This window comes from Lipomyces oligophaga, assembly GCF_038497815.1.
Source record: "Lipomyces oligophaga strain CBS 7107 unplaced genomic scaffold V1516scaffold_3, whole genome shotgun sequence".
Classification (NCBI taxonomy): domain Eukaryota; kingdom Fungi; phylum Ascomycota; class Lipomycetes; order Lipomycetales; family Lipomycetaceae; genus Lipomyces; species [Lipomyces] oligophaga.
The window spans coordinates 399,345-413,620 of NW_027117787.1; the positions used below are offsets into that span (position 1 = coordinate 399,345).

General features: G+C 45.5%; 5 protein-coding genes across 5 annotated transcripts; 1 reads left to right on the forward strand and 4 right to left on the reverse strand.

Moving 5' to 3' along the window:
* The first annotated feature begins 130 nt into the window (after nucleotides 1-130).
* On the forward strand, nucleotides 131-1,126 carry V1516DRAFT_672664 (RmlC-like cupin domain-containing protein). Its single transcript, XM_066921784.1, has 2 exons — nucleotides 131-731; nucleotides 793-1,126. The coding sequence occupies exons 1-2, from the start codon at nucleotides 561-563 to the stop codon at nucleotides 967-969; spliced, it is 348 nt and encodes a 115-aa protein (XP_066777912.1). The 5' UTR covers nucleotides 131-560; the 3' UTR covers nucleotides 970-1,126.
* A 3,022-nt stretch (nucleotides 1,127-4,148) lies between these two features.
* Nucleotides 4,149-7,472, reverse strand: V1516DRAFT_248425 (uncharacterized protein). The gene is made up of 2 exons (XM_066918798.1): nucleotides 6,718-7,472; nucleotides 4,149-6,663 (listed from the first exon to the last, which is right to left on the reverse strand). Exons 1-2 carry the CDS (start codon nucleotides 7,375-7,377, stop codon nucleotides 4,480-4,482), a joined length of 2,844 nt encoding a protein of 947 aa, XP_066777913.1. The 5' UTR covers nucleotides 7,378-7,472; the 3' UTR covers nucleotides 4,149-4,479.
* A 1,675-nt stretch (nucleotides 7,473-9,147) lies between these two features.
* On the reverse strand, nucleotides 9,148-9,585 carry V1516DRAFT_684721 (uncharacterized protein; the record flags this gene model as incomplete). The annotated part of the gene is made up of 1 exon (XM_066923579.1): nucleotides 9,148-9,585. The coding sequence occupies one exon, from the start codon at nucleotides 9,583-9,585 to the stop codon at nucleotides 9,148-9,150; it is 438 nt and encodes a 145-aa protein (XP_066777914.1).
* A 284-nt stretch (nucleotides 9,586-9,869) lies between these two features.
* On the reverse strand, nucleotides 9,870-11,852 carry V1516DRAFT_248583 (major facilitator superfamily domain-containing protein). Its single transcript, XM_066918799.1, has 2 exons — nucleotides 11,339-11,852; nucleotides 9,870-11,278 (listed from the first exon to the last, which is right to left on the reverse strand). Exons 1-2 carry the CDS (start codon nucleotides 11,670-11,672, stop codon nucleotides 10,155-10,157), a joined length of 1,458 nt encoding a protein of 485 aa, XP_066777915.1. The 5' UTR covers nucleotides 11,673-11,852; the 3' UTR covers nucleotides 9,870-10,154.
* A 662-nt stretch (nucleotides 11,853-12,514) lies between these two features.
* Nucleotides 12,515-14,005, reverse strand: V1516DRAFT_248797 (major facilitator superfamily domain-containing protein). The gene has a single exon (XM_066918800.1). The coding sequence runs from the start codon at nucleotides 13,838-13,840 to the stop codon at nucleotides 12,611-12,613; it is 1,230 nt and encodes a 409-aa protein (XP_066777916.1). The 5' UTR covers nucleotides 13,841-14,005; the 3' UTR covers nucleotides 12,515-12,610.
* Between the last annotated feature and the right edge of the window lie 271 nt (nucleotides 14,006-14,276).

The window sequence follows — 14,276 nt, forward strand, 5'->3', positions numbered from 1 at the left end:
GAAGGAAACAATGTCTAGAATGAGACACACATGGCCCAAAGAGGAAACTATTTCGAGATCTCTGTGTCGAATAGTAATCTGAATCGTGCTAATTCCGAGTTGTTTAAACATATACTTCCAACAATAAAGTAATCACGTTACTGTAGTGGTTTGGATGAATCTGAATTTTATTTTTATTCGATTTGTTTGTCCATTTCTGAAATATATGTCTGAGAGGAGAAATTATCCGTAAAAAGTAGATCTTACAGGTGGATTATCGAGTAAAGTTTCAGATAGGTCCAAGTAACTTAAGAATTCAAACAAACAAATTACAGATAAATTCAAATTTATTAGATCTACGGAGTTACAAAAGCAATACTCAAATTCCAATAATTACTATCGAAGGAAAAGGCGTATGAAATCACCTAAAGCGGCATAGATTATTTCCCAGGGGATTCAAGAGACTATAAAATCAAGCGCACTCCCGATAAGCTGGGCCAATATACTCTCTACCCATTAACCTTGCATTGTTCGCTTATTCTTCCGATTCCTTCGCAGCCAATTGAATAGAATCGGTCAAAATGCCTATGTTATTTAAGCAGGGTGCTTCGCACAGCAAACTTCCACTTATTGGAAACGATAATGCCTTTCTCGGTGATGCGTTTGTATCAGAGACCGATGAGGATCATCAAATCACTTCGGGGTTCTATAGACAGGAAAAGGGCACTCCATTAGTTTACCACTATGATTATGTATGACATTAAATTATATTAGGTTACCAGACATGGATTTTAATTCTAACAACAAATTCAGGATGAGATGAAGGTTATTCTTGAGGGAAACTTCACAATGAAAGATGAAACCGGATATGAAGTTACTGCTGGTCCTGGCGATACGTTTTACTTCAAAGCGGGTTGCACAATTACTTTCTCTTCGACTGATTATGGTCTCGCATTCTTTGTTGGCCGTAGAAAGGGTGGTACTGCGTAATTTTTGACTGCGTCAATTACCGCTTATTGCAGCGTTTTTGTATTCCTCTTAGTCGACAAAATATTATTTTCAGTAAAAATAAGTTTGGACTCTTATCGTAAATGAATAGTTCCCCGCAATGGTCTGGCTAGGTTAATATAAGGGTTTATAGCCTTGATCTATCACTATCTTCCCGATAACTTCGAGCCGCGCAGGTGCCTGTTCAATCTGATCCAATTCATTAGACAACAAATCATGAAAAAATGATCGTAGAGTAGTTGTAAATTAGTGTAAAATGATCTGATCGATTGGATTCAATTATTTTGGTTTATTCAAAAGCTAAATTATTAAAGTTAACAGTAATTCAGACCGATATCACAATAGGGCTAATAAAAAATAAACTCAATAACATCAATCATTACTGTGAAGAGTTAGGTAATTTGAACTTTTAGAAAGATGCCTGATCTACTAATTTCTGCGTAATCATGCCAACTTATATTATTCAAATGCCTTCCGTAAACAACTCCATCAAGGGATTCTATGATAACAAGAGCACCCCTCAGTTCACAGGACAGTTATATCCAGACAGGAAAACAATTCATAACTAAGCTCAAAGTATCCCATTCGCATTCACATTCCAGCTCCAGCAAAAAAGGACCAAGAGTAATTGATGGGTATAATTTAGTAATTTTTCAGAGATTTGGAGATTCATTTCGCAATTTTAGAGATACACCAATAAGGAAACGTCGATGCAGGTTATAAGAGTGCTAAATTTTTTTTTATACGCGCACATGTGAGAGTCATACCTATTTCAGTTGGATCCAAAACTTAGCTTGGATGCAAATAGCGTCATTGCCTTATATTAACGCAAAACCAATTCTGTCAGGATGTGTTCGGCATTCAACTGAGGTAATTTCGCACTATTGCTGATGTAACCATATATTCCTAGTTCACCGTTCCACGCCAAATCATTAAAATGATCGATGGCCATGCAATTATACCCACTTTCTCGTGTGTTGACAGATTCCGACTTCTGCAGTGTACACTGGCAACACAGCGCAAGCGCCTTCTGTCCGGTGTCTTTTCTTTTATATGACATTTGCAGAATTTGAATGAAAACACTTACTGTACCAGACTATGTTCAGGTATATTTCATGACAGGACTCGTCCAGATAAGACTTTGATCTGTGCTGAGGTGCTCCTGTAACATTCCTGAACGAGCATATCTTGAACCAGAAATTGGTAAGGTTTCTGCATCTACACGTGCCCACTGCTATGTCAAAAACTCATTTAAATGATTATCGTGAGCTGGTGTTCGACGGGTCCACAACACTTTGGTGAACATTTGAGCGGGTTGATTTTTTTACACACATCTCTTGTCACGAGCACAGGTCGGCCTAGTTAGCAATCAATATTCCACGATGAGCGCTCTTAAAGTTCAGCCTCTAATCTATTAGTAAGCTTTCTGCTGCAGCTATCGCGAATGTAAGCTTGGTCAGGACTATGGCCGCCCAAGGTATATATTCTAATCAGTCGTTTTGCCGTTTAATGTCAACTGGTTAGAAATAGTCAAAAAATAACTCCAACAAATTTAGAGAACAGCGACAGACACACTGTTCGCTGCGGGTGTCAGGTTCGGCAGGGTGGATGTAGCTGAAGCAATAGTACATAGGTGGCGTAGTTGACCGAGGATACTCGTGAGGTTCATGGAGTTTGAATCTGTGATGCACAAAGTCAACCAGCTATGCTAACTATGCATGAATAGAAACAGCTTGAAAAGATTTAAATCCACTCGAGGCGAACGAATCTGTTAATTACGCGGCTCCTTCTAGAGTATTTGGATCATGGCCATTTTTTTATCTGCTCTCAGCGACTTCGTTTGCGTTGCGCTTTGGTCAAGAGCAAGGATAGTGAACTCGAGCGAGAGGATTTCAAGGTTTGAACGTTGATCAAGAAAATTAACTCTCAACTCATCACTCTTCCGCAGTCGTTTACTCCTGGTCAGAGCCAAGTCCACAGCAAGCAAGTACTCTCTACGATCTGATTCTTCTTTTTTCCATTCGCTGTGGTTCTGCGGTTCTATGAATATGCAGTTCTGCGTTCCTGCGTATCTCTATGTCTTATTGGCTAAGTGAGTCGATGATTAAGTGACATAGAAACACACACACACACAAATAGATAAATAAACATATATATATATATATATATAAGAATTACATGCAAACCCAAGCTGCAAATGCCAAATCTCTAATCTAGATCGAACTTCATCCAGGTACATTTACTTCCACTTGTCTTCCCCCCACCCCTTCTCCCCTCTAGGCCGCTTACGGCTACCTACAGAACATGTTTGCTCTCTGCACCTTCCCGTCCTCTATTACAAACCAAAATTAGTTTTAGACTAGTCTAAGCCAATCTCAGAGGCGACCCAGGCATCATTATCACGCTAAGTCCGGGAGCGAGGACTTTTAGCGTTTCTTACTGAGGATTAGACCCGGACGGCCCGCTTAACGTTCGTTTACGTGATAGGTATTTATACTTTTTCTTGCTTTGTTGCCGTCTTTTGCTGTTTGGGTTGGGGCCATGTCCGTCACCGGCTCCTCTGCGCGCCCGATAGGTCGCCTCGTCCCGTCACCCTGCAGAGGTGATGTCCACTTCGTCCACTCAGTAGGGCCTTACATAATGAGGATACGGTAGTAATGATACAAGGCCGGACAGATAACGCTAAAGTCCACGTCGTTTTCTGCCATCTGGATCTCCACCATGTGCTAGAACTTCTCACATCAGGTGCTTTTTGGTCCGTTTGTTTTTGTTTGGCAATCTTTCGCGGCCCGTCGTTCCCTTGGAAAAACCGACATGTTACCAAATGCTGATAGTTTGCCTCAGCTGCGACTCTATTTGCCCCGTCTCCTCCTCTTCATCTGCTTGAGGCTCTCTTTAGCGCTCGTCGCCTTCAGCCTCCCCTTAACTTGATGCATGCCTGGTAAATCTTTTTGGGCTCGGACAAATGCCCGGTCAGACGGGCATTTGCATAAGCTGTTCCTAGGTTCCGATAATAGCCGGTCCAGCACTCCTTGCTCCCGTCTCTTTGCACATCAAACTCTGGTAATTAGGCATTCTTCCGTTCAGACTCACAGTGATTCACTTGCTCCTTAATTTGCACCCATCCATTCATTATCAATACAGGCAATTCTTGATCCAAAACCGTAAAGAAAACCCATTTGCAGCGTAAGTTTGCATTCCAGTCCGGATTGATACACAGCTACGTCACGCTTACGATTTATTTTATTTTATTTTATTTTATTTTTGCCAAAGCCTTCGTAATTCAAATAATTAAAAACAATAGAAGCAATCCTGAATACACAAAAATCATGCTCAAAAACACCTGTCACATTAATCAATCCTCAAATAATCTCTCGTAGTAGTATTAAAAGTCAACCTTCAACTTGACTGCAAAATTTGATAAAATGAAAGACACGAACCAAACTAAATAAAAATTTCTTAAAATATTTGCATCTGTTTTAAAACACTTTATTATTCTCTTCTCCACCCTGAGCCGGCATCACGCATTATAGTGGTATCTCCCCGTCCAGCACTCACATCTCCGTAGTAAACACCACCTTGCATCATCGGCTGCGGTTGTTGGGCACACGTATACTCCTGCTGCCGTGGAACATACATACCACCGTTTTCTTGTTGATCTATCACATACTGCGGATTTGCTTGTTCTCCATATGTTTGACCTCCTGTTAGAGATGGCAAAGAGTGATGTGAGCTAGATTCAGATCCAGAGCGACTTGTCGGCGCACTGTTTGGTCCATTCATCATCGACCCTGGCATTGATGAGGCCAGTCCATTACTTGAACTATAAGCGACTCCATTCATCGGGGCCAGCGGAATCATATTAATTGGCTGATGCTGTACATCCATTTGCTTACCATCTAAGCCTCGAGTCACGGCCGGCGCATACTTCTGACCAACGTATTGTGGATTGGAGGAAATCTCAGAGGAAGCCATAGGAACTGACACTTCATTCACAGGATTCTGTACTGTCGACGCTACTAGCGCTTCTTCACTAGCATTAAACAAATATTCTTGTCGCTTCCTAGTAACCAGCTGCTTGACCCGTAAAAGATCGTTCCATTTTCCTCGGTCGCTTCCCTCTTGTACACATAAATCGAAAACTTCTTTCAGTGCTATCCCACGCTCGACCAGGTCCATTCGCTCATCAAAATCAGGACCATATTGCTCTTCCATCTGCCGAGCATCAAATCCTTGCGGATTATAATCTGTCGGATTCGAATACAAATCCCGTAAGATGATAGTAAGAGCCGTGTTCAGATCAACATTTGATAGGGTCCATATCCATTCACAAAATTCATTTACTTGTGAAAATTCAACAAAAAGGCGTAGAACATTCATTGCAGGCCAAAGAATCTCATATCGGTGAGCAGATGAAAATATCTCCTCAGATTTCACCCCTCCAAGTTCACTTCTGGAGTCATCAATCTTGCGCACCATATCCAGCGGGGACGAATTTAAAAATGAAGATATTTCAGACATGCTTTGGGTAGAACCTGCTAATATTTTGCCGCCATCGGTCTGATCAAGCCCCATGTGAACCATCTGATACATTTCGCAGGAAAGCTGCAACATGGTCTGAGATACCGCTTGGAGCTTGACGACTCGGTCCCAAGCAGTATTGAATGGACTCGATTGGCCAACTCGTTCAGAACCCACACTTCGGATCTGAGAATTGATCATATTGATCTCTCGACGAAGGCCTTCCATTTCCGCCCGAGCATCGACACCTGTGTTCTGACCAAAGCCATTTCGCACAGTCGGCTTAGAGATATTATACATCTCGGACAATAAGGCCGAAGTAATCTGAGCTCCGCGGGCTTTGCCACACATGAGATATATGGCAAGCTTATCTTCGTCGACATCGACCGAGGCTTGACTCGGGAGTTTTACGTTATGTTGGAAAGGCTGGATGACGGGAGGTAATCCGCTTGAAAGAGCAAGTGTAACGTCAAGCTGCACAAGCTGCCACCACACTCTTCGTCGGATCTCGGTCTCCAGAGCATCTAGTGTCGTAGTCGACGACGTGATCCATTTCTTATCGTCTTTGTGAAGTCCCATTACCTGAGCAGTTCGAATTAGCTTTGCGAGTTCGACGCTCATCTCATCTGTAGGAGTCATTGTACGACGTAATGTGAGAAGAACGGTAGCAGACATGAGACAACAAAGTGAGAGTTGCTCTTGAGGAAACTTGTGAGCAGCCAATACCTCTCGGTGACCACAAAGAGCTGCGTTCATGATATCTTTGTAAATAGCAGGCTCAGCGTAAGATTCCGAGTCTCGAGGAACACGTTCCTGGAATTTTGCTCGCGTGAACTTGCTAATTGCTCCTCCATATATAGCAGTGAACAGAACTGAAAGACATTCATTGCTAGTGTAAGAAAGAGCAGGCATACCATTTTCATCTTCTGAGGTCCAACATCTAGTGTAGTAGATAGTTGAATAGTATTGGCGGTCGAACAAAGGAAGAAAAGGTTGGACGCGGTCGAAATATTCGTCCACTAGATCATCTACTACGTTTCGAGGAGGCAGATACCGCTTGACGATTCTCTTGATATCTGTAGGCCAGGCCAGCGTAGGTGCAACGCCAAAGCGTGGATAGGCGAGTCCGGGCTCAGGTTTCGCATCAGCACGATGCTGAAAGGGTCAGTTCACGAAGCTCGTACAGTGGACAAAAGGGAAATAACTTACTTTGGAAGGTATGGCAGCATAAGATAATCGGAGAGGAACAATAACATCTTCTGGTTCGACAGGATCCACAGCGGACCGCTTGCGCGCAAATGAAGGAGCCGCGGAGGAAACATCTTCAACCGAAATAGCAGCGACATCATCATTCAGGCCAGACATAGTCTTCTCCAGCACCGGCTGGACCGGCGGAAAGGAGGCGGGCAGAGAAGTAACATATTCGCATTTAATATGGAGTGCAGCGCACTTTCCGCAATCAGGCTTGACTCTGTCGCACTTTACTCTGCGCTTATAGCAAGATAGACAGATGGTGATTTTGCGGGAGCGACGAATCGGCAGACCGGAGGACGAGACAGCGGCGACGCTCTTTGGAGCGCTTGGGAGAGAAGAGGGAGGCGCTATTGAAGCGCAGGCGGAGCTCGCGGACGAGGAAAGAGGGGTAATAGAAGTAGGAGAAGCTGAGGACGAGGACGAGGAAGAAACAGGGGAGATACGATCCGGGTACGAGGCCGAGGAGGACGCAGAAGAGACCGAGGACGAGGAGGAGACCGAGGTCAGCGGAGGCACGGAGGAGGACATCATAGGTGAGATGGAGCAGAAGGCGGTGTGCAAAGCGACAGAGGCCGGAGTAGCAATTGTTGGGGAGGAGCAAAACAAATCAGGCATAAGCGAGACTGGCAAGCGAGAGATAGTAGCGGAGAGGGCGAACGGAGAGGGCAAGAAGAGGGCGAGAGGAGAAAGTGAGAGAGGAGCAGAAGATTCGGACCGAAGAGCAGACGGGGAAAGAAATAAGAGGAGGAAGAAAGGAAGAGAGAAAGGGAGGAAAAGACACTTTGCGGTGCGAACAAGAGGTTAGGATGGAGTTGGGAAGACGAGGAAGGACACCGCCGGGTTATTTGCCAGGGTGCAGTCGAGATGGGATGAGATTAAAGCCTGCGAAGAGACGTCGACACGGTGGCAGAGACAGATGGATTCAGTACTACTGCGTCGAGAGGGCAAGAGAGCCAGTAGCAGCGTACAAATATGTTCGCCACGAGGAGCAGAAAAAACGGCAGACAGAACAGCTACCGAACACGGGTGTCTGAGCGGAGGGGCTCGTGTGGGGGGCTGAGAAGTGTGGCGTAGTCACGAGATTGGGACGAGGAGGAGCGAGGCGCACGCTGTTGAAGTCAGAGAAGGTTCAGCTACGACAGCTGGTTTTAATCTCAGTTGAGAGGAAGTGCAATATTAGCGAGGGAGAGCTAATAGGAAGCTAATAGGGAGGGCTTTTTTTTTTTTTTTTTCCCTTGTTTATTCTGGCAAATCCGGCCAGAGTCAATGCTTGAGGGGGGAGGTGAAGTGAGGTAAGGTGAAGTGAGATGTCGGAGTCTGCGTATATATTTGAGATGTTGAATTTCGGTTCTGTATTTGCTTCTGTAGCTGTTGCTGCTGTTGCTGCTACTGCCGGTGGTGTTGCTTTTGAAGAGAGAATATACAGATACTGGACTGCGCTTGTAGAGACTTCATAGAGGCTGTTTGCCAGCTTACGCCTGTCTGGAGAGAGAACCGCCGCAGTTTTAAACACATGGAGGACTGACCTCAATGCTCAAAAATGGCTCGTTAGGTTTGGCGGGCGGGGGGGGGTGGGAGAGCCCAAAATCTGGTACACTACTAGAGCTAGCGCGTTAATAGCAAGAGTGCTGTCGCGGGACGGGTCGGTACTCGTGTGGCGACAACGGTGGCCGGGTGAGATAGTGGTTTAGCATCCGTGCATTATGCTCCAGCCAAAGTAATAGTCCAGAAGCACAATTGACTTTTTGTCGGATCCGAATGCGAAGTTTGACGAAAACTTGCGTTGAGGACAGACCAGACAGTCTAGTCTGGTAAGAGAGAGTTGTTGGTTTGGTCGAAATTGCTATTTTCGCCATTGTGGTGTGGATAGTGTGCTCATAGTGAGCTCGGCGGGAGACAGTTATGCTTCTGCTGATCCTACATCGTCTGTCTGCAGCCGTCTATGGAGAGTCGTGCTATTGCTATTTCAATCTAAATAGACAGATTCTTCTGCAGACTACTGGTTAGTCCAGTTAGCGTACACACGCCACCGTGCCGCGTCTCCCGCTCTATCCAGCCACAGCGATGTAGGTGAACGAAGACGAGAGGAGCTCAGCAAGAGTGTCTGTCGTAAGGGCCAGCAAAATCTCGCGTCCACTTCAGCACTGTTCAGTCGGCAACACGCAATAAACAACCTCGACGGTCGACCGGGGTCACAACTGCAGGCCGCCCAACCGACGAACCAACCAACTAACCAACCCTTAGGGTTCTCTAATCACTTTCTATTGTTGATTTACCTCGTATGCCTCGTACGCCCCGTTTTCTTCTGCTTCAGGTTCTGGCTGTATACTTGCCGTGTTGGCCGTGTTGGCCGGGTTGGTCGTGCTGGTTGTGCTCTTGGGCTTGCTAGCTCGCGCCAGGGTGCTTTGCTAGTCTGCCATTTGGTTTTTTTACCGTGCGCAGACTGCAGAAAACTGCGCAAATGCAAAATGCTAACGCAAGCACGACTGCAGGCCACCCGGGTTCGTCAGAGGACCTACTATACTGTTCTGTCTGGCCGTCTTGGCCAGAAACAGCACTCAGTAGCACCGCACCACCAACACTAACAGTTATACCAGCACCAACAGCATCACCATCAACTGATTCTTTAGATCCTACAACAGACGGTATTCCGACCCTCAAAACGCCGGCCAGATCACGCCCATTTGTAGCGCAATCTGGTTTCATAACCTTTCTCTTCTTCTTCCCCTTCTCCTTGTACCTCTTACACATCCGTTTCCTCCCACGTCGGTTGTCGTTTACTGTCTGCTTCTCTGTCCCTTCTGGCATTCTCTCTTCCGTCATCTCAATCCCTCCACTCCGCCCGTAGACTCATCGTCCTCTACGTCTCTCCACCAACTCTTTTGTTGTTAGTTTGCAGTGTTGCCGAGGTCGTTGCTACGCTCCTGCTAGCTGCCCCCCTAGCTCTCTGCTGACTGAGTTTCCCAGACTGCGGCTCTCCGCTGCACCTGCGCCGTGTCCTAGAGCGCTTCTGGGTTACGGTTTGGAACTAGTTCACATGGGCAAGCGGTTTTACTTTTCTCGAGTTATGCCCAGCTGTGCAAGCTATGCCTAGCTGCGAGTGCTTACGCTCGTCTTCGAGACATTTTAATAACTCTCACGTTTTCTGCCGAAAAAAATTAATTAAAGAAATCTAAAGAAACTTCTTTTCTTCATCGTCTTCTCGATCGAAACTACAAGAAAGAGACCGCCAGCTCCGTCTTCTCCATTCAAGCTCGCCGGGACACGCCGGCGTACGCCGTTGCCCGTCCACAAGTCTCATTCATTCATTACCGCTGGCCGCACAGCACTACCAGCCGTCTATACTACTCTCCTCTGCTGTTATCCGCTACCTTTGATTCTTACTTCTTCTCTTACTTCTTCGAAAGCCACTCTCCGTGGGTCACTAGAAGTTTAGCCCACCAGCCAAAGCAACCGCCGCCAATCATGCAAATTCCGGTGAAAATAGCTATTCCCCAGTACTTTTCTCTCGAGCCAGAGTCCAGGATCGCTCCACCGATGGGAATACCCGCTAATGTGCCAAACGCTGTCAGGGCGTTCACTGCTCCGAGGCGCGCACCTAGTTCCCTTAACGGACTGATCTCTGCTACTGCTGCTTGCCACACCGTCAGTGATGCGCCAGATACAAACCCATAGACAACCGTGAACGCTAGAATCTGAGACTCCGTATGGATGGGTATCCAGAATGCAATCGCTAGCGTACCAGTTATCCACGACGCTACCGTGAACATGTTAAACCTGCCAACCTTGTCTGCTAAAACGCCTGGCAGGATGCGGCCCAAGGTTGACGCCCCATTAAGCACCGAGGACAGATAGGCAGACAGGTCTGCAGAAAACCCGTGATAGCGACCAAAGCTATTGAGATAGTTTACTGGAACATAGGCCCCTGTCATGATCAATATGGCGCCTATCGAAGTCAATGTGAACGGCAGCCAAGCAAAGGGCTTCACATATGTGTCGCGCAAATTCACCTGACGTTTTCCAGGTGGTCTCACGCGCGACGTGATACACAAATTTGTTACGATTGCCAGACCCAAGACAAAAAAGCCCATCGACCGCACTGCCCAACCAAATCCTGATCGAGCCTGGATCCGCCGAAACAAAATTGGCAGAATGACTCCGCCCGTGGACGCGCCGGCGGTCGTGATACCAATCGCTGCTGCTCGTTTACGTTGAAACCATCCCGACACCGACGACAGAACAGGATTGAACAACAGCGTTGCTCCGCAAGCCGTGCAGAGACTCTGTGCAAGTATTAGCTGCCAGTACTGGGTGCAGATGGAGGTCATCATCACGCCCAAAACCATGATTATTGTCCCCGGTATCATTAGTGGTTTGGGACCATAGATATCATACAGTGGTCCTACGAGAATTGCACCAAAAACGATTACAAACGTCTCAATCGACGTAATCCAAGCAATAGCTGACGATGAATAGTCCTTCAGCAGGTATGTTTTGTAATACTCCGAAAACACTCCTATAAACCTCTGCGTTAGTTATGTCTTGCTGAGACTATTTAACAATCAACCTCACATACCCATAACATTAACCAGACCGAACGTGGACATGGTTCCAAAGTACGCTCCTAGTACACAGATCCAAGCTCGCCAACCGCGATCGGGAGGATATTTTTCATGCGGGCTGAGTATATATTCATTGGAATCTGGACTAACATATCCATATGCCGGCTGTGTCACTGCTTTCAAATCTTCTTCGAGCTCTCCCTCAACTTCGTAGCTTTCTCCATCTTGGATATCCGTAATATTTACAACCGAGCAGTTCTTTTCGTCAATAGCATCTAGCTCGTGCTGGGACTCGTTCAATGTGAATTTTGGCTCTGTGCTCTCGATCACCGCCTTACTAGCAGCCATTGTTAGAAGTTCAGTTGTGCATTAATTGGCACAGGAAATTTCTTATCGTCCCTGGCTATTCTTTGTGAAGTGTATTGGATCTATGCAAACTCTTTCCCAAGCAACTCCAAGTATATCTTCAGTATATGTCCTATACTCAAATCAGTAATAAGTATCTAGAATTAAATCTAACTAGCTAATTACTTACAATCTGCAATTTCCCTTAAACAAAATACAATTGCTTATCTGAATACCGGAATTAGGTAGAGTGCGGCTACAAGATAAAGCAAACTAGACAAAGGAACAATCCTTTAGCACTGGGATGTAATGAAATCTGTGCAGAATTTGTAATCAACCAGATAAATGATATGTTGTGTCAGGCTACTTAGATTACTCAGCGCTCAGCGAATCTATCATTATTTCGTAATTACGAGTTGAAATCATTAATTCCTTCATATCCCGGTGCGAGAGAAACCAATGCGCCAAGACTTTGAAAGCTCAATTCCTTGCACTTTCTCCCATCTGCAATTCGGCTTTTCCGTTAAGCTGTTCATTCAGTCTTCGGATAGTATAGGCTCTCTTGTAACTTTTCTTGATTTAAGAATCACTTTGATATTCCGATTGAGGCCAAATTCTGTATTCGTTTGCATCTCTTTGTAGTCTCTGGGACACTGGCGACCACGTATGTAGCATAGCGCTTGATTTAGGACATTATTACAGTTGTTGATCCCAATCATTTCCTCCGGATAACCAACACTGCACGGAAAACAAGATAATGATTTGTCTTCAAGCTCGGACGTTTTCAATATTCTCCGGCTTCGTAAAGGAACTGAATTTACTCAGTTGATATTTATTACATAAAGGAACGGAGCAAGGCCATTAGATATTAGGGTCATTTATTCATACAAAAAATTCAAGGTTCAATACGTTATCTGCAGACTCGGCAGCGATCCATGTTTCTATTTCTTTGATCTCCAATCTCCGGTTAACGCAATCTTCGCACTCATAGCACATACACCACCCATACATAGCATTATTCCAGCAAACAAAGCCGTTCCCCAGTATTCTCCACCGGTTGAAGTAATCAGTGCACCTGTGATTGGTGTTCCTGCGAGAGCGCCCAGCGAAGCAACTGCTGAGACGGTTCCCAGCCGAGCGCCTATTTCTTTTGGCGGTGATACTTCTGCCACTACACTCTGCCATACTGACACAGCTGCTCCCGAGAAGAAGCCGTAAAAAACCACATAGAGAATGATAGGCCCAATGGAATTTGCAGGTATCCAGATCGCCAGTGTTGAGATACCTGCACCAAGCGTTGCTAATACGTACATATTAAATCTACCGATTCTATCCGCTAAGATCCCGGGTATGATTCTCCCAAATATAGAAACTGCGTTGAGAATTGATAGTAGATAGGTCGCAAGACCGGTCGATACCCCATGAGAAATGGCTTGTGAGGGGATGTATGAAAAGGGCGAAAACACGCCAAAATATGTAAAGAATACCGCTGCGGTGACAAGCGCAAACGGAAGTTGAGAGAATGGAGAGACATAGGTTTGTTTGTAGGAAACTATTCGTCGACCCGGCGGCGGCGTTCGAGAGCTTGTTAGAAAGCAGCACACAATAGACAAGAAGATGAAGAAGAAGCCGATTGCTCGGACAGCCCAGCCAAATCCAGACTCGGGCTCGACCTGTCGAAAAATGATTGGAATCAATACTCCTCCGAGCGAAGAGCCAGCATTTGACAGACCCAGTGCTGTTGCTCGCTTCTTGGTAAACCATGAGGATACAGCTGGGATAATGGAATTAAACACCATTGATGCTCCAATCCCAGTGCAGATTCCCTGGGCGAGGAATAACTGCCAATAAGTTTTACCAATCGAAGTCATCATGATTCCAACGACATTCAGGATCGTTCCGGGGATGATCAGTGGTAGTGGACCAAAAATGTCATACAAGGGACCAACGATGATCGCCAACAGGACGGTCAGGAACACTTCTGTAGAATTGATCCATGCAATTTCAGATGGTGTATAATCAGATAGCTGATGTGCTTTATAATATTGCTGATATATTCCTGATGTTCCTTCTGTTAGAAATGCTTTAATCCATGCATGAACTAGAACATACCTATAACATTCACATAACCAAATGTAGTCATGATTCCGCAAAACGCACCAACGATGCATAGCCAAGCCCGCAGTCCTTTGTCTGGTGGAAACGTTTTACTAAGAGTAATGTTTTCGGCATTGCATTCGGAAAGTTCTATCGATTGAGGATCTATCGTGGACGATGCTGGCGAATTAGATTTGAACGTGTTGTAATCGGAAACACTATCTACTGATCGCGAAGAATATTTGCGGCCCCCTAGACTAGGACCGACAACCAATTGCTCTGTGGTATTGTCTAACCCTAACTCTTTGTCTGCCATTGCCAATCAATCCAAATAAACGCTATTAAGAGCGAGTCAATGTTATCCAAAATGTCAGATCCTATCGCCATCTCGAAGGGATAAAAAAATGGAAACTAGACTGAGAGAGCAAAGATCATATAAAGTAGGCACGCACTGGTCAAGTGGAATCTACAATGGAGGGGAGGTATGGCTAGAAACCAATCTCAGCAGAA

Coding starts and splice junctions, on each gene's coding strand:
- V1516DRAFT_672664 (XM_066921784.1), top strand. CDS start 561: ATGCCTATGTTATTTAAGCAGGGTGCTTCGCACAGCAAACTTCCACTT. Junction 732..792: donor TAGTTTACCACTATGATTAT/GTATGACATTAA, acceptor CAACAAATTCAG/GATGAGATGAAGGTTATTCT.
- V1516DRAFT_248425 (XM_066918798.1), bottom strand. CDS start 7,377: ATGCCTGATTTGTTTTGCTCCTCCCCAACAATTGCTACTCCGGCCTCT. Junction 6,664..6,717: donor ATGCTGCCATACCTTCCAAA/GTAAGTTATTTC, acceptor TGACCCTTTCAG/CATCGTGCTGATGCGAAACC.
- V1516DRAFT_248583 (XM_066918799.1), bottom strand. CDS start 11,672: ATGGCTGCTAGTAAGGCGGTGATCGAGAGCACAGAGCCAAAATTCACA. Junction 11,279..11,338: donor CGGTCTGGTTAATGTTATGG/GTATGTGAGGTT, acceptor AGAGGTTTATAG/GAGTGTTTTCGGAGTATTAC.
- V1516DRAFT_248797 (XM_066918800.1), bottom strand. CDS start 13,840: ATGCATCGTTGGTGCGTTTTGCGGAATCATGACTACATTTGGTTATGT.